General features: G+C 43.5%; 1 protein-coding gene across 2 annotated transcripts in view; it reads right to left on the minus strand.

Moving 5' to 3' along the window:
* Nucleotides 1-20127, minus strand: part of MSRA (methionine sulfoxide reductase A) — a 350861-nt gene that overhangs the window by 94542 nt on the left and 236192 nt on the right. For both annotated transcript variants that reach the window (XM_087815975.1, XM_087815974.1), the window contains exon 5: nt 18451-18557. In XM_087815975.1, the coding sequence (XP_087672101.1) occupies nt 18451-18557 (107 nt within the window). The remainder of the gene's footprint in view (nt 1-18450; nt 18558-20127) is intronic.

A 20127-nucleotide genomic window follows, 5' to 3' on the forward strand; every position in this document is an offset into this window, starting at 1 on the left:
GGGCACATGCCCGGGTTGCGGGCTCGATCAATGACTCTCTCATCATTGATGTTTCTGTCTCTCTCTCTCTCCTTTCCTCTCTCTGAAATCAATAAAGATATATTTAAAAAAATTTTAAAAAATTTTTAAAAAGGTGCACATGTCAGTGAATGGACAGGACACCATGTGGTCGCAGAGGAGAAAGCAGTGCCAAAGGAGTGAGGGGTGGTGTCGCTGAAGAGCTGGGGTTTTACTTAAGTCTTGAGAATGAAACAAAATGGAGAATAGGTAGAGCCATTCTAGGCAGACGGAATAGTGTGCACATGATGACGAAACCATGCAGAGAGGGGAAGAGCCCGGATGAGAGGAACGTTTCGTTGTGGCGGAGGCTCATCTTCTGCATGCTATTCAAACCATTTCAGATGCTGCCTTGCACGTCGTGACAGCAAAGGTGAAATCTGCTGGGAGCGTAGATATTGATGCTACCAAAAGCAATTTCTAAATATAAACGTCAGCAACTTAAACAATGAATGCATTCTGTTTTATCTGTAATTGTTTGAATTTATGATTATCACATATAATTTGCACTATGTAATCATGTTTTAAAACTAATAGATGTATTGCATATGATTATTCAGATTTTGTAGGCATTCTTTCTATTCCATTTTCTTAGGCTGGCATCCTACATGGCACTGGCATTCTCTTCATCAGATTTTTAAAAATCCAAGAACCAAAATACCAGGCTGGCAAGCTATTTCAGACAGTGCCAGCCCAGGGCAGCCATTTCTTTCTTTTCCCTCATGCTGGCCTCTCAGACTTGTCATGCATTCCTCTTCTTCCATCAGCCCTCTCTCCCCCTATACCTCTCGGATCCCAGCTACCTGTTGGACCCAATTTCTGCCAACCCATGACTCTTTCCAGTATGACATATGACGGCAAAGCGTTAATGAGTAAGGAAATCAATATTTTAGATGCCTCAGTAGTGTGAACTGAATGTCTACTCAGGAGAAGCCAATTATCTCTGGATGGAATTTGGGAAACAGGCATTTGGCCATAATGCTGGTATACATCTCACAGAAAGAAATCTCCTGGGGAGAGGGCTCTAGCACTTACTCTAATACTAAGCAATTTACTAGCCCCACGAAAAGGAAGGACTAAGCAAATGCTGATAGTTCAGACATAATTATTCTGATATTCTGTCTATATAACCCCACGATTTACAAACAAATTCTTAACTGCAGGGTTGCATTAATCAATCCGAAATCAATCTAAATATGAACCCATTTTATACGAGGGTTATTCTAGATGCACAGAGCAGTTTCATCATTCATTCGTTCAACACTTATTTTACGCTTCCTCTATATGCAAGGCAAAGACCAGCTAGGGTGCATGCTTCAATGACCTTAATCCAGTAAGAGAGAAGATATCTGCTTTGATAACCACAACATAGGATGGAATTTATTGATTGATCAGAAAATCAGGTATGTGTCAAGGAGCAGTGAGCACTATGTGGACCTAATCATTTAAGATCATGTTGTGCAGAGCTCTGAATGACAGGCTATGAAACCTTGAGTCCACAGAAGGGTTTTCCACAAGAGAGAAGCATAACCAAACTGGAACTTTGGGACAATGTGGAAGATGAATCCAGAGGGTGAGACTGGAACCCAGTGACCAGGTAGGAGGCCGGGAGAACAGTCCAAACCAGAGCAAGGGTTGAGATAAGAATGAAAAGGAATGCACAGAAATGGAAGAGATAAAGAAGAAGGAAACACTGGTGACTCAGCTGGAGGGAACAAGGGAAAGTGTTTGGGAGAATGGTGGGGCTTTTAAAAAAATGGGGGCATCCCAGGGAGGAATGGACTTGGGAGAAAGATTTTTAAAAATCTGTTTTTAGACATGTTATTTTTGAGATTCAAGTGAGGTATCCAGTTGAAAATATCCAGAAAGCAGTGGGAAAGGTGGACCAGAAGGTGAAAGGTGGGAGATAAATTGGGCTGGATTGGATAGTCATCAATCATTTGTTTAATTAACATTTATATTTACTGTAAGTTCACTGGGTACCATACACTGGGCTGGGACTGAAGATACAATGAGCAAAACATAATCCCTGCCCTAAAGGAGTGTTTGGACTGAAAGAGGAAACAAACCACTAATAATTATAACAAAAAGGGATACGTGCTATGATAAGAATGCAGATACTATAAAAACCCAACGAAGGGGGCTGAAGCCAGAATGATGGAGCCAGGAAAGGGGGGTGTGAGGAAAGAAGGCAAGGAGTCAAAGACTGGTGCCTTCATTTGGGAGGATGGTGAGAGACTGAATGTGCATATGGACAATGGCCGGACTATCTATAAAAAGAGGATTCTGACCCACAACTTGCAGCAACCAGCTCAGGAAGCCAAACAATAACCCCTGTAGCAACTGGCCCCAAACAGCCAGGAGTTGGTTAATAACTGACAGCTTCCCTAATTTTTGCTTCCAACTTAGGAACAACCAGAGAAAGACAAATATGTACTCCTAACCCATCACATAGACCATTCCAGTCTAGTTAGCTCACCTGCAACTCCCCCATGCCAACAGCTCCCGATCAGGGCACACCTGAAGCCTTCCCTTCTTTCCACTATACATCTTTCCCACTCCTGCTCACCTCTGGGTCTCTGCCAAATGCAAAGGAAGGTGGCTACCTCCCCTTTATAGTAAGTTCTGAATGAACAGCCATTGCTTGTTCACATCAGGGGGAATCCGTTTATTTCACAATATTTGGGGAAGGGGGTTAGCAGAACTAAGAAGGAAGAGTGGGGAGTCAGAAGCCACGTTAGGAACTACCTAAGTCAGGAGAAGGTGCGTGAAGTCCATGCTGAGTTAAAGTCATCCATGCAGAGGTGAGAGCTGATTCCCAATCTTTAGTCCCATCTTTTCAGAACTAGTTTTCAGAGAATGAACAAAGAACTACATGGGGACAAGACTACATTTTCTGAGTCAAGGACCCAAAGTCACTCATTCTTTGCCCACCATATGAGAAGTAAGGGGTCTATGGATGCCCTGGTATCCATAGGGGACTTTGAAAATTTGGAATACTGAGCAAGAGGTAACCCCTGAGCTGACCTAACACATACACAGACATAAACACAAATAATGAACCAAGCAAATAGCACACAAGGAAGACAGGGGAGAATGGCTGAATTATTACTCTGTATCAGGGTAGGTTGTCAAATGGTTTGAGTAAATAAAAACTTGAATTAGCTAAAATGCCTCCATTTTAAACAAAGGCTGCAAACCAAATGGTGGATTTGACCTTTAAGTCTCTCCTTTCACGTTTAACTTCATGCAAACCCACCCTGATTTGCCAAACTTCTGTAGAGTGAACTTAAAACACCAGAAATGTTTACAATCACATCACATGTTTTTGCAAATACATTTATCATATTTCTTCTAAATATTATTTATCACTTTCAAGATCTTCCAAGCACATTTGATTTTTGCATTGTATGGGAGATCAAAAAGGGAGTGTGTGAGTGTGTGTGTGTGTGTGTGTGTATGTGTGTCCACACTCGCGTGTTGAGAGGTGGGTCCTTGGGTGACTTGCTCCAAGACTTCCCCTTTCCTCCTGAGGAAAAAGAAGTCTGTGATCACACACATACTTAGGAATAGATTAGACATAAAAAAGTCCCACATCTACTGACTCAGGCTGGCCCTCCATGCATTCTTAGTGACCTACTCCCACCTTACAAACCAGAAGAAAATTGAGGGTAAAAGGGTCAGGGGTAGACTGGTAACACAAACAGCCTCAATGAGTCGTACCTGCTAATATCCACACTCTTGTACAGTCACCTCCCACATCAACTTTGGGCTTGAACACGACTTACTTGAGCCAGTGGAACATCAGCAAAATAAGCAGAGGCTTGGTGAGCACCTACACGTCGGGGTTCAGCATGCTGCCGCCACCTTGTAAGGCAGCTGAACCTTGAGGAAAAACCATGTGAAGAGAAAGAGGCCCAGACATCCCAGCTGCCCCAGCTGAGCCCAGCCTCCAGGTGACCCACCAACTCAATGTAGTCACATGAAAAAGCCCGGGCAGAATCAACAGAATGGTCCAGCCAACCCTCTGAATCAGGAAATCATTTTTGTTTTAAACCACTAAATTTTGGGGTGGTTTGCTATACAGTGATGGCTAACCAATATACTAAGGAAAAAAGAAATCTGTCCATGGCAGTCATGCACAGACCCAAGAGAAGACCTGAAGTCTTTGAAGTCCACCACCTCGAACAGGAATGGAGGCTGTCTTGGGAAAGTGAACTATCCCTGACTTGGAAACCTGAGATTCCAAGTTCTAGACTCACTCAGAATCACTGTGGTTAGCTCTTCCAGCTTCTTAATGATTTCTGACTGTCGTTTTATGCAACATACTCCTTCCCTGAAAGCCACTGGACGTGGCTGGCTTTGTATGCGTGAGGGTAAAGGAAATCACCCCCCACTCTCTAGACCAATTAGAAGTGGTGGCTGCTGAGATATCTTTGTACAGATGGGGTGAAAAATGACAGGGAGATGACAACACTTGACTCAGTTATACAGCTGTTGGTACAGGGACAGAATAAGAACCCAGGTCTTCTCACTCCAAAGCCAGTATCTTTTAGGTGATACGTGCTACTTCCTTAGCAAGAGGGAAACACTCCAATCCCACAGTTTAGAGATAATGGGCACATTTCAGTTCTAGGCATAATGTTGTCATTTGGGACCACAGAGCATTCTACCTTCAAAGACTTCTGGGTGACAAACAGAGCCAAAAGGGGTGTCTCACTCAGCCAGACACTCGCAAGACTAAGGATGGATTAATTTATTCATTCATTATTGACACCCGTATGTCTGAGCAGGGTCTTAGAGAGCAGGGCCATGGATTGTAGATTATCTCATTTGGCTGAATACATAAAACTAGATACATAAAACTAGCTATTTATAGGACATTATTTTAAAATCTGTCTTTTGTTGTTCTTTTGCTAGTGAAGCCTTCAAATTCATGTATACTATTTCAAAACACTATTAAAAGTTTTGCAGTAGAAATCTGTTGGCTTGTACGGGAGGGCACCAGGGCTACCACCACCTCTCCCCTCCCCTCTCCCGCCACCCAAGTAAGAAAGTGTTATATTTACATTTGTCAAATACGGAGACTGGGTCACCTGCCATCGCTAAGCTCTCCCATGAACCGATCGGTAGACAATTAAAAAGTGGCTTAGGAATTCAATTTGCAAATGGATGGTGCTATAGAAGCACACATTCCACTTTGGGGGGAAAAAAAAGAAAAACATATGTCACAAACAAATTTTAATCATCATAAATCATGCTTCAGTTTACTCAACTGTAATAAACTATTTGTTGGCTCATTATGAGGTTTCATACCACCTTGAAAATACTGATTGCGCCTGCAAGACGTGCAGCATGGACTGTTGGGTCTGACATGTAAACTAATTATATCCGCCTTTTGCTCTGCCTTCAGCCTATTGGGAAGACAAACAGATACAGCGTTCACCATGCAGCCTGGACTCCCCATGATTTGCTCAGGTGCTCAACCAGCCTAATGGTTGTCAGAAAAAGGAAAAACTGAGACCACAAGATGGGGAGAAGTTGGTAGTAAATCCTAGGAGTGGTGACTGCTGTAATATTACAGATGTACACCTCAAAGAGTTAGTTGATTTGAAGAAGAAGAGGAATATAAAAATGATTAACAAGTCAGGGGTCTATCAGAGTGTAATGTGGCTAATATTTACTGAATGCCTATGTAATATGCCATTCCTTTTCCATACACTGTCTCATTTAATTTTCCCAGCAAGCCGAAGAGGTATTTTTATAATCTACATTTTACATATGAGGACATTGAGGCCAGAGAAGTTAAAAAGCTTGTCCAAGGTCACACAGTAACATAGTTGGGACTGGGACCCAGCTGACATTCTCTAAAGCCTGTTGCCCTAAGCCACTAAACTGAAGACAGGGTGAGCCAGTAGTCAGAAGCTATAGGTCAGAAGCTCAGTTTGGCAACTGGGCTCTGAGGCCTTCTCATAGATCCTTTCTCAGTTATGTCAGTGAGTGAGTTAATGATCTCTGCTTTCATTTCTGAGCTTCTCTGTGAAACACATCAACATGGTACCACAAAACCTGTGTACTCAAGATCAATAGTTTCATGTGGCTTGGGGACCCCTGAGTCTCCCCAAGATTTTTTCAGGGTCCGCCATGTCAAAACTATTTTCATAACACTAAGGTATATTTCCTTTTTTCACTCTCATTCTCTCAAAAGTATAGATGTAATTTTCCAGAAGCCACATGAAGTGTGATGGTATCGCTCTGATGGCTAACGGAATATGTGCTTGGGTTTTAAAAATCTGTTTTATTTTCTAATATGGTAAATATCAATAGATATGACCCTCAAAAACAAAAGTTCCCTGGGGTCCTCGATAATTTTTAAGCATTTAAAGAGGTCCTGAAGTCAAAAAGTCCGAGAACCACTGCCCAAGGTCATGCCCATAAAACCAATGGAAATAAAATGGCCTAAAGTCTCAAACACTGAAGAACAGAACTTAAGAACAAAAAGGCTGGTGCTTTTGTACAGCTCATTATGAACACGTCATTCTAAGTCCTTGAGCAGATCCAGTTGACTCACGCAGCACAGAAGGACCAGAGTGGGAAAGAAGGCTGTTTGAAGAGCACCTTGTGGGTTAACTCTTCCTTGAAACTCTTACCCATTACCCCACCACTGAGTAGGTGTAGTCTATGTCAGGGGAAGGAATATACTGGGAGAAAACTGAGTTACAAGTACACCTGAGTTAGCATGACCCTTGCCTTCCTTGTCAACCGCTGAGTGTTCAAGGTGGACTCTCTTGAACAAGTCATGGCCTCTGTGTGCAAAGTGCTGATGTAACTGAGGACTTCACTGAAACTGAATATGGTGTGCCAGGATGGAAAGAACATGGACAGGAGAGAAGAGAGCTAATATTGGTCAAGCTGTCCTGCAAATCAGGAGCTTGGTGCATGGTCTCTCATTTATTCTACATAATACGCTGCTGAGGTTCACATGATTAGGCCTGCTTTGGAAATTAGGGAATTGCAGCCGAGTGATGAAGTTAGTTATCCAGACTCAAACACCCAAGTCTACATCATAAAACTAAGGACTAAGCGCTAAGGTACCCAAGACAGAGGACTCATCCACTACGGTGAGGTTCCCAAGCCTAGCTGTGCATCAAAACCATTTGGGGAGCTTTAAAAACTTCACATTTCCTGGCCCACTCCCAAAGATTCTAGTTCAGCTGATGTGGGTGGGGCTCCCACATCAACATTAAACGTAAAACAGGCATAGTAAAGCACGAGTAGAACCGGGAGGAATGACCTCATCATGGTCCACCTTCCCCAAGTATAAATCTGCCGTGTGACAGAATGGAAAAAGTATGCATAGAGTTTGGAATCAAAGAACCAGAGTGTGCACCCTGGGCTCGATCATTTACAAGTCGTGTGACCTTGAACACTATCAGCTTTGGTCTCAGGTAAAGCAGGGATCCAGTGGAGCTTCCTCATGCTCACTGGGAGGAGCAGGTGAGAGCGTGTTCATTCAAGTCCCTTCTTCACCCTCCACCATGCTGACTGGTGCTGTCAGTGTTGGCCAGGGGGCAACAGCCAAATCCCACCTGGTGCCCGGCTCTGAGGCTGAAGGCCCTGGGTGTGGCTGGTGTACATGTGCCCCCCTAACTCAATGGTGGAGACCTCAAACCCTACCTGGAAAAAGGAGCCCAAAGAGGTAGCTGGGGTTCAGCCAGTGAGACTATACCTGTCTGATTTGCCAGGTACAAGATCAGGGCTCGGGCCCATCGATTCACATGGCCATGGGGTAAGGACACGAGGAACCTACAGCTATGAGGCCAGAGCAGTGACTCCAAAGCCGATGTGACTCCAAAGCAGGGGTGACTCCAACGAGAGGAAAATGATTTTAAAAACAATCGGGCTCAGGTGCAGATTTCAAAATGAAACTCTTGTCCTCTTTTCATTTTAGGGTGACAGGGTAATGGTCAAGGCGGATGGAATCTGACAGAGGCTTTCATTCTGGCAGCTCAACTGAGGCTCCGGCCTTCACTGTGGGGCCGGCTGGGCGCGGAAAGGGTCATTCTCCGGATTTCACATCCAAACACTACAAAAGAAAAAGAGCTAAGAGGAGCTCAAGGGGAAGGGAAGGGCAGCCCGCTTTTCTTTATGTGCTCTGCTTTTGTCCTTCACGCGCTTCACACCTGAGGGAGGAACTAATGGCGCGGGCCGCGGGGCCCCCAGTCCGGCCCGCGGGCCTCTGCCCCCGCGCGCGCCCCCAGCTGGCGCTGGCGGCGCGGAGCGCACAGCGGCGGCGGGCCCTGCGCACCGACCCCCGACGCGGGCCTTTTCTCCGCCTCTCCGCCCGCAGCCAATGGGCGGGCTCTCTCCACCAGCTGCCATGGCAACCAGAAGACTGCTCTGCAGTGCCCACAACAGATGTCACATGAGCAAAGACGAATGTGGTGGGGGTGGGGAGCATGGGGGGGGAGGGGTATGGGGGTTACATTTGGAGTTAAATGGTCCCACCAGAGGGAGTAAGGCATATTTTGAAGGAAATGCAAAGCGGTAACATCTATTTTTTTTCTTTCTTTTCCCTGTCCTTTAAGTTCTAAACCCACATGCACACACACCGATGTCCTTTCATTTCTGCTACCGAGGTGCTGCGGCTCTCTGGGCTTTCATGGCAAACATGAAAGCTCTGATTTCTCGAAGCCTTAAATGAACATCGCCTCCATGGCAGAAATTCAAGCAGGCACGGGGGAACTGGCCGGGCAGCTCTGATGCGGGGAACTGGAGAAACTCAGAACCACACAGAGCTGAGACAAAACCCATGGGAATTTTAATGGCAAATGCATTGCGTCTGTAGGCAAACAGCAAACCCTGTTTCACTCTTGTTGCCACTAAAATGGAAGGGCTCCTACTTCCCTCTCACCTGGGGTAGGTTCTCTGCTCTTACGGACTAAACCAGGGCAAGGCTTATACATCTACCTGTTTGAGCAACAAAGGCTCTTTTGTTGTCTCTAAAATAGATCCTATCCTCGCTGAAATACTGTGTTTAAAATGTTTCCACTGCCTTCCATTTATCTTCCACTGAAATTACCAAGTAGAGCCTGTGCACGCAGGCACATCCGCTAAACCTATACATTAGTTGGTAAGATAAGAGCGATACTAGCAGCAGGCAGGCACTAGACACTGTAGGCCTTTTTTCCTCCCTGCTTGCAGCCGATGGGCAGGAACCTAATCTGTTCCCGTTATCAGACCACATGAATCAGGGAGACAGGAGGGACAACATGTAGGTCTTGTCCTAATCCGATAGATGAAACGCACTGAATGTGCCAGGCGATGGGAAATGTTGCTTAGAATTATTTTGCACTTGTGCTTAATTCCCCCAACAAATATTCACAGAGTACCCGCTTTGTGCAAAGTGCCACATGGAGTGCTGCAAAGGATGCAGAGGAAGCGAAGGTCCCGCTTACCATCAAGGGGGAAAAGAAACATGGAAGCTCTCAAAATCGGGCGGATGAAATGAGCGTGGCCAGCTAAGCAGGATGAGACTATGGAGGAAGGAGGGTTCTGAGACGTGTCCTGGGGTGTGAGGAGATGAGAGCGCCAATTCTGTGACAGGCACTTGATATATACCATTATCATATAATGCTTAGAGCACCTGAAAAAGTAGCCATTATTATCTTATTTAACAAACCAGGAAACTCAGGCTTAGAGGGGTTAATAGTCCAAGGTCATACCATTAGCAAGTAGCAGTGCCACTGTTGTCCCACGTCCTCCACCCACCTCCATGGGGTTTTGCTCCATCAACCAAGTGGCACATTGCTGCAAAGACTGCAGCTGTGTGCATGCACCATGTCCTGGTCGTCACCTAAGCAATACCATCAATGAAATCATGGACTGTGAACACTCACTGCATACTTCCTAATACATACTGAAACAAACACATACTATTTAAATTTAAAAGGTTTATCTGAATACACCCTAATGTAATTTTGTGTACCACAGGGGGTACATGTGTCTACTTTGGGAGTCACTGAATTTTCCCATGCTGGCTTGAAAGATGAGTAGGAGTGTGGCCTGTGGAGAATTAGAATTCACTCAAATGTCACTCTATGTTGATCAGGGTTATTTTGTATATATACCTCCACTAAAATGAAAATGTCTCCTTGGTCCTCACAAGAATGCTTTCTTTATCATTGTTCTGGCCAGTAAGTGGAATTCCAAAGTGCTTGCAAAGCACTTGAATGAAAAGCAGGGATATGAATAAAAGACTGATGACCAGCACTGCCCTTGTCTATATTGCTCCTGGAATTTGCCACCACAGGCCGAACTCCATCCCTGGGACCCGCTTCCCTGCCACTGCAGCAACAAGCTACAACCACCAGAGGGCAGTAAAACAAACCAGATTTTTTTCATTTGGACCCAAATGTGGATGCACAGTTTAATAATATGTAAAGCTTATTATTACAAGCTTTTCCTTTCCCCACCCCCTATTAATGAACAAATGCCCAGGGGTAATGCAGATATTTCTAAATACAGTGCAAGAAAGGGCAATCTGTACTCATACACAGGGAGTCTAACACACAGTAATAAGTGGGAATGAAAATAATCACCCAGATGCAACTAAACCATTAAGGCTAAAGATTTAGCCATCTATATGGCTGCATACATAGAAACAGAGATATCTGACTCCAGAAATGGGCATTTTTAAAACATTCATCTCACATGTTCTTATTTAGAATTCATAATAATACCTGTAATAACAACCACATTTTCAAGGGACATTTTCAAAGCTACAAGAGGGGTGTGAAAGGAATTTCATCTTTATTGCTGGGCATATAAAGGGGGATCTTTCCCTTTGACTAAGGTAAGAGAATGAATTATACAGGGCTTTTCCATGGGCATTTAAAAATCATAACTCCATGCTTTAAACAATAGCACAAATGAAAACATTTAAAAAAGAAGAACTGGCTAATCCCCAAGCCACAAAATATCAACTGACATTTATCCATGTCTATTTGGGATCCTAAAATGCAAATAAGTGATTTTGGGTGCTGGTGAAAGCAGAGTCTTTGAGTGCTCCTACTGGTTTTAGCATCATAGCATAGAGAATACAACAGATTGAGAGGGGATACTTCTAGTATGCAAACTACCCATTTCTCTGCGAACAAAGAAACAGAAAGAACCCATGAATTTCTCAATTCATAACAGAGGGAGATTCCCTGGTCCTATATTTTTACAATGGTGTGAAATCTGAGGGCCTCGAGAAAAGCAGGATGTAGAAAGCCTTGTCTCTGGAGTTACCCCATTAAACTCTGATATTCATAAAATGCTTGACAAATTACTATGTACCTCCACACAGCATGTGAGAAAAGCATATAGAATGCAGAGTCCAATGACTCTGACTCTCTAAATGTCCTATATGGGTCATCTCGGGGTTATAAGTGAAGCCCTCTGAGCTTCAGTGTCCTGTAGGGCAGGCAGGAGAAGAGATCCTTAGCTACCTCCTACGTGGGAGTGGGGGTCACTCATATAATACAAGGCAGAGCACTGAAAACTGTGAAGATATATTTTTAGAATTTTTGTTCTTGTTTTCCCCATTTTATAGACAAGGAACTAGAGTTTTACAGACTTGTCCAAAGTCACAGTCAGTAAAGGCAGAGCAGGACCCAGGCCAGGCATTCTCATCCAAAGCCTTGGTTCTTCCCACCTCTGCACGGTGTCTTGGTCAGTTTGAGCTGCCATGACAGAGTACCACAGGCTGGGTGGCTTAAAACAAAAGACACTCATTTGTCATAGTTCTGGAGGCTGGGAAATCCCAGATAAAGGTGCCAGCAGGGTAGGTTTCATTGTGAGGATTCTTCTCATGACTTACAGATCACCACCATCCATCTCACTATGTGCTTACATGACCCATTCTTTGCATGCATGTGCAAAGACAGAGCTCTCTGGTGCCCCTTCTTATAAGGGCACTGATCCCATCATGAGGCTCCACCTTCATGATCTTATCTAACCCTAATACCTCTCAGAGGCCCCATCTCCAAATGCCATCACAATGGCGGTTAGAGCTTCAACATAAGTATTTTGGGGGGAACGACACAAACATTCAATCCAAAACAAGGGGCAACAGCAGCCTTCTTTATCCTGCTACCTCTTTTCAGTTCAGGTCAGCAAATATTTGCTGACAAGCTGCTAGGTGACGAGCAAAGTACCAGGCTTCAGGGAAGACAAGGGTGAAGAAAAGAGCTCACTGAACGTCAGGGTAGCTCCTAGGACAGGGTCTATAGGAAGGAGCATTCATGACATGTGGGCTTTTGCGACTTGGACAGACTTCACAAGGTCATCTTCAGGTAGCTGTGTTTGAAACAGTTGTAATGCAAATACTGGCAGCTAATCAGTGCATAGTATTTGATAAGGTAATTAATGTATTAGGTTACCAAGGAAGGTGGGGGACAGTGAGGAAGAAGGGACATTTTCAAATTTTCAGCCTATAGAAGCTTACAAGAAAACACAAAGGATCTGTACCCCAATAGGAAATTATCAAGTCCAGTTTTATTATGATGATTATAGCATAACTGGATATGTACTAAATATATTTATTTTTTCTTAATTGAGTTGCCAAAGTTAAAACTATTTTCTGGATTGGAAAACTGAAGGGGCTTAGTTTCAATTAACACATATTGGGTGACTTCTACATGGTAGTAATAGGTATGTGTATGCTGATAGTTGTATGTATTTTTATATGTAAATATTTAGTCCATAACAAGTGGTATATTACATATATATAAAATTTCATTGAATTCTTATAACAAACCTATGAGGAAATTTTGTTAGCCACACTTAGATAATTTTAAAATGAAGACCAGAAAAGTCAGGAATTCAAAGATAGTGACTGAATACTAAAATATTCTTGCCAACTGTTCAAATGTTATTTTGTTTACTTAAACACACACATAATCCTCCCCCTGCCTCATCTTCTCCCAAATCTAGCTCTTAGAATTTTTTTCCGCTGTTATATTTGGTATATAGTATGGGGTGAGGTTGGGTCTTTTTGAAGATAGAGATGTTTGAAAGGGGATAAGCCTATGTAAATCTCTACTTCCCTTCAAAACTAGACAAAGACCCCAAGAGAGAGGAGATCTTGTTCCATCTTCTCTGGTGAATGCAGCATGTTCTATCTGTGGCCTTAGGATCTAGAGGAAGCCAGATGGGCACCCACCTGATGAGCACAGCCTATCTCTTCTGAGCAGCCCAAGAGAGAAGAGCTCCCAGTTTCAGTCCCCATTTGACACTGGACATGTGACAGAGGTATACTAGAAACCAGGCTGGAAACCACGTCTAGGGACTATGGTGGGCTGAATAATGGTGCCCCCCAAATGTCTATGTCCCATTCCCTGGAACATGTGAACATTACTTCATATGGCAAAGACTTCACAGGTGTGATTAAATTAAGGATCCTGAGATGGGAGATTATCTGGGGTTATCCGATGGGCCCTAAATGCGATACATGTGCCCTTATAAGAGAGAGGTAGAGGGAGATTTGACATAGAAGAGAAGGAGGCAACGTGACCACCAAGGCAGAGACTGGAGTGATGTGGCCACATGCCAAGAAATGTCGGCAGCTGCTAGAAGCTGGTAGAGGCAAGAAAGGGATTCTCCCCAAAGAGTCTGTAAGACTCTCCAGCTTCTCTAATCTCAATAGAAATCAGCAAACTTCTCCGGCCAGCCTTCCATTCCTTCCTTCTTTTGTTGGTGAGTCTGGTATCTACAACCCAGTCAACTTTGCACAAAACCACAGTTTAGATGGAAAATCACTTTGGGTTTCTGGCTCATCAGCAGTACTGCACATCTAATTAGCTCAACAATTGGTCCCTGTGATAAAATCAGCCAATTTTATGTTCAAATGGCTGCTCCGTGCTAAGCAATACTGTCACTCTAAACTTCACATACAAAGAAGTTGCTGAAAAAGCTGGTTACTAGGAGGTCACTGGGGGGCAAACTAGTGAAGACTATTAAATTAGTACCTAAGTCCATATAGTTAGGACATAGGGGTTCCATCAGGGCTCAAATAAGATGAATTCTCAGAATGTAGTGACAGGGCCAGAAATGCCAACTCTTAAAGGGGAAAACAGTTGGTAGATATAAAATAGGTGGAAGGACTCACCTGCAGAACCTCCCCACGCTTAGAAACAAACCTGACATTTATGATGAGATTACAGAGTCTTGCATCCTAATCTAGTATTAAGAAATGACTTCCTATTAAAGACCTCTGTTGTTTCAGGAATTTGTTCAGGTTACTCTAGATAGAAAACATAGGCAAGCCAATCTACCTCTTCAGCTTCCTCACACCCTTCACTCACTGGCTAAGGCAGCTGGTGATATCTGAGATTCCCTCCCTACTCTGTGCGATCGCTGGAAACCAAATTACTTTTTAAGGTAAATGTCAAAGCACAGATATCATCATTATTATTTAGCTACATATATATATACTATATATATAAATATATTACATAAACTACATATATAACTGTATATTATATAACTATGTAATTGTAACAAGATTCCTGCTGAAAATCAAACTTGTGTCTTTCTCTGCACTAACAGAGGTGCCAGGAAGTCACTGAATCGCGGCAAACCATCCTTGAGACATTCTGGTCAGCTGCCTGGCCTGGGCTGGTTAAAGGAGCCCTTGTAACTCGACCTATCAGCTACCTCTCATGCATCAGCTCAGATCCTCTTGGCCTTACCTTTCTCCTCTCCTCCGCTGCAGTGCCCAGCTCTGCATGGACTCTAATTAGCTTTACGAAGGCACAACCCTCTAGCACCTTACCTCACACCCATGCCATGTGCCTCTTGCCTCCTGCCCCAGGGACACGGTATCCTGAGCCCACACATGTGCAACCCAGAAGTGCAGCATGAACCCATGGAGATGGTACCCAATGGACATATGCTTCCCTTTGTCCCCCCAAATGACTGTCATTTCATAAGGACCAGACAACCGGTTACCAAAAGCAGTAGCAGGGACCAACCTGAATTGTTGCCCCTCCTCTTTTCCACTCGCCCTTCCCTGTACTCCCATCCACGGCACCACATGCCCCAGTAAGTCTTCACACACAAGCTTTTGTCCTGGGCTCTGCTCCCATGACACCCAGACTAAGATAAGAATCACAGTGGTCACCCATGTGCCGGTGCGCAGTTGGTCCTCCTGCTCCCAGGGGTGGTGACGCAGTCAGACTGTTTTTTATGAGTGTATGTATTTAATTTCCATATGCTTAGGTACAGAACACCCAAGAAGCATTTGGTTAATACAACTGTCTATAATATAAGATTAACATTCCCCAAATCTAAAAAGATAATGGAGACATTATTAAAACAGTTAATTAATATTTAATATCTAAAATTTATTTCATATGTGTATCAGTTGTCTAAAATCAATGTGTATTCCACTCAAAGCTAAGGGTAAGAAACTATATTGGGGTAGAAACCATAAAATTGGGTTAGCCTCTTCATCATCACATGGAAGGTACTGACCTTTTGCACTTAAAATCTGCATTGTGAGCACCAAAATACCACCTCATTTTGAGATATTGTGAGGGAAATTAATATCCTTCTGGAGCATCTTAGTATTACTGTATTTCAGGACTGTGAAGTATTATAATAAACAATTTATAGATAGCGTTAATCATAGGTAACTTTAAGTATTAACTACTAAGATTGCCTTAATAATCAAATATAATTGAATAGAACTAATTTTTAAGTTCTTGCTGGGGCTGATTCTCTGTCGAGCCTAGAACAACATCCTGCCTGGTGCAGGCATTTCCACACCCATCTCTCAAATGTTGGTGTTCTTCAGGCCTAGGCCTTCTCCTCTCATCTCTTATCACTTTTCCTCAGTGATTCTATCAGCAACTTGGGCTTCATTCACTAAGTATATGCAAACTCGCAATAATAATAAGGGCTGCCATTTGTTGAGCACTTACTACGTGAGAGGCCCTGCACTTTACAAGCATTAGGCCAGTTAACAGACATAACCGTCCTCCCTGCAAGGTAGGAACGGCCCACATCTTCTCCTAGCAACCATGCGAATGCCCATACCATCGGCATCTCAGACTCCACATTTCCAAACATAACCCATCTTCCCCACAAGTCTGCCTTGTTCCTCCACACCATGGCACAAGTCATTGCTGTCCAGGAACGTGTGAGTCACCCTAGACTCCTCCCTCTCATTTATTCTCCTCTCCCAATCAGCTCCAAGTTCTATGAGTTCTAGTTCTTAAGTATCCCTGCATTCCATTCATCCTCTGACCATCCTAGACACAGCTCCCATCCTTTCTGGCCTGGAGTCCTGCAAAAGCCGCCCAACTCGTCTCTCTGTATTTAGTTACGTTTTTCTAATTCTGGTTACTCTACTAACTTAACCTTATGACACTGGGCATCTAAAATACAGGGGTAAAAGTGAGGTCTCTCTTCCTTATAGATGGGCTTAAGTAAATAAGATATATGGCGTCTAAGCGTTAGGCACTTGATAAAAAGTTCTCAGTTGACATATAAATTAAGGCAATTTGATGCTAGAGGCTACATGCTTAACTGCCACCATATATGTTCTGAAGCCCACCTTACCAGAAAAGTCATGATGAAAAGGGATATGAGGAAGATTAATTTATAATTAAAATTTTTTTCAGGTAAAAATATAAATATACTCAAATTACTCCAAAATTTAGCTTAAAATGACATACATTTATTATCTAGTGGTTTCTAGTTAGGTGCCTCTGGCTTGACATCTTTCATGAGGCTGCAGTCAAACTGTCACCTGGGGCTACAATCTCATCTGAAGGCCTGACTGAGGTTGAGGGGCTTCCAAGTTTGCTTAAGTGGTTCATGGAGGCCTTCGCCCCCTGCCACATGAGCCTGTACACAAGGCTGCCTGACAACACGGCTGCTGCTTTGCCCCTGGGCAAGTGATCCAAGGGACAGTGAGAGGGAAAGGGCCCCCAAGATGGAAGTCACAATCTTTAATAAACTCATCTCAGAGGTACTTCTGTCATTCAGTAGAAGTGAGTCATTACATCCAGGCCATACTCAAGGAAAGGGGATTACACAGCCAGAGACCACTAAGGGCCATCCTAGAGGCTGCCTACAGCCTTGCAGGGAGGGATGGGGTGTGCTGAGGAATAAGTGGGGCCCTATCAGCATCTCCCTTAGCCCTCTCTGCTTTCAGAGTTACACTGAGTTGCATGTCCTGCTAATTTTCCATCAGTAGATACACTCTTGTCCCTGTTTCCTTCTCACTGCCATCTCTGCAATGGGGGACAGGTGGAGAACACACACCTTCTTGGGAACTGTTGCATATCAGACTATTTACATAATTCTAAAATAGATCAGCATTACAGTAGCTACTAGCTCTGCTCAACGTGAATCCAAATCAGGGGGGCGAGGGACTGGGTGTAAAAGGTGAAGAGATTAAGAAGTACAGATTGGTAGTTACAGAATAGCCACAGAGATGCAAACTGCAGCATAGGGAATATGGTCGGTAATATTGTAATAACTATGCAGGGGGCCTCATGCATATGTGAAATATCGGGGGAACCACTATGCAAAGTACATGACTGTCTAACTACTATGCTGTGTATCTGAAACTAATATAGGATAATATGGATTGTAAACTGTAATAAAAAACTAAGAAAAGTTTGATTCAATTTTAAAAATAAAGTAGATATAACTATAAAAAAGAAAAATATAACAATAATTAAAATTTAAACATTACCATGAAGTTCTAAAGATTAAAGTAACTCAACTTATTTTTAAAAGAACTAAATTTCTATCAGAGATTTTAAAAATATGAGTTAACAGTGAAAATAATGATTTTAGGACATAATGTCCGTATTTCTGAGAAGTATTTTTTATTATAATTCAACCTATAGGTACAAGTAAGACGGAGGGCGTTACAGGTTGGATGTGTGAACAGACACTGGAGAAAAGGGCCCTCTACAAGCCAAGGGGAAAGGCCAGGAGCAGATCCCTCTCGCACAGTCCCCAGAAGGAGCCACCCCTGCTGAAACCTTGATCTCAGACTTCCAGCCTCCAGAACCACAAGACAATAAATTTCTGATATTCAAGACCCCCCACCGTCTATGGCACTTTGCTATGGCAGTCCTAGCAAGCAAATACGGAAAGAAAAAAGAAAAAGAGAAATGCATGAGAGACTATTATTAAAATCTCATTTAGCGCATTTATGGAGCAGAGTGGCTCCATTCTAAGAGGCTGATAGAAATTCCCGAAAACTGTGCAAATGAAACCTAGTGCCAGGTGAAAAGAACCAGACTGTCCCTCCACAGGCGGGGCCGGACTGGCGGGGCGGATGGTGGCAGACGGAGGAGCCCGGGAGGGGGCGACAGGAGACATTACCTTCTGGTAGTCTTCCCTGGACCGCAGGGCGGCCTCCATGTGCACGGCCGAGGGCGGATAGATGGCTGAGCGGTACTGAGAGCCGTGGTCATTGCCTTGGCGCATGCCTGGGAAAGTGGAAAGCAGGGCGGGTTACTGGGGGGACAGGACAGCAAGGTCAGTGTCACACGCTCTCTATGACTCATGTGCTAAGCGCTTCTTTTAGTTTTATCATTACACCTCTCTTCTTAAATAAACATGAAATGTATGTTTTGCTTTGCCTATTTCAATTATAACAAATATCTTTGAACTCAGTAAATTTATCACAGGTCTTGGATCACAGCAGATGTTCTTTAAATATGTATTTCTCTGCAGATATTTAAATCATAACCTAGTCCATTCATCACTTGCAAAAGCACTGATATTCATTATTTCTTTGGATCCTAATGAGACACCCTCTTTGGCAGGTTTTGTTGTCCCTCACATGGCAGATAAGGAAATGTGATGATGTACATGTCAGGGCCTGGATTGCTGCTTGGCACATGGGAGGTGCCTATAAGTGACACAGTGACCGATGCTCAGAGAGTTTAAAGAGTTTGCCTAAGATCATACACCTAATAAAAAAATAAACAACCCTGGGATTTAATGTTGCCCAGTGCACTTTCCACCCTGTCACAGCAGCTAGGATGTAGCTGGTGGTCAATTTCTAACTGAGTAATTTAGTCCCCAAAGCTTAATATAGATCCCCTACTGATCTATACTGTTGTCAAAATAAACTTCACATGTTTACTGAATCATTCAAGAATCAGTTTCAGTTTTAACAAGTGTCCTAAAACTCCAACATAAGATTTAACCTTCCAAGGAAACCAGTTTTGTATTTCAAACATGATGCACCTGTATCACCTGGGGATGTCATCAAAATGCAGGTCCTGATTCCACAGGTCTGGGGCGAGCCTGAAATTCTGCATTTCTAAATTGCTCATGGGCGGTGCAGGGTCACCAGACCAAACTTTGGGTAGCCAGGGTTTAGTGTTTGCCCAGATATTTTCAAGATTTCTTTATAATCTGTCAGCAACATTTTCAATTCCAGCAACGTGGTAAGGAAAACCTGAATCGTCCAAACTAAACTTTCGCAGGTGTGGCGTTGGCAATGCTCCCTCCATCCCACCATGTCATGTGCACACTTTTCATGGAACTCCTATCAACCTTAGTTGAAAGCATCTTCTCTCTGGAAAACCATCCCTGATGGCACCTCACAGCTCTAACAGACAGTCACGGACTCCTTTGGGCTCCATCGGGCCTTGCAGGTCCCTCTCTTAGAGGTTTTATCACACTACACTGTTATTACGTGGTCGTCCCTCTTTCTCCTCTGTGAGAGAGCTTTACAGCCATAGTACCTGGTATAACATCAGGTATTGTTGCATGAAGAATATATGTGTTCACACCTTGAGATCCAAGGCCCTGCAATCAATACTGGAGCACTTTGTCACGCTTACTTTGTAAATGCAAATGCAAATTCAAATGTAAATAAAATAATCCTTCTTAGGAGCTATTGGAAAAAGCTACAAAAGAGCTGATACATTTGATCTTAGAGGTAAGCACAGGTGCTGAGGACACTAAAGGTTCACTATGGAGTTAATGGATGGGCAAGCTAGAACTCATGATCAACACTGCAGGCCAACAACAGAGGGCTAAGTG

Source organism: Miniopterus natalensis, chromosome 4, assembly GCF_054644295.1.
Source record: "Miniopterus natalensis isolate mMinNat1 chromosome 4, mMinNat1.hap1, whole genome shotgun sequence".
Taxonomy (NCBI): domain Eukaryota; kingdom Metazoa; phylum Chordata; class Mammalia; order Chiroptera; family Miniopteridae; genus Miniopterus; species Miniopterus natalensis.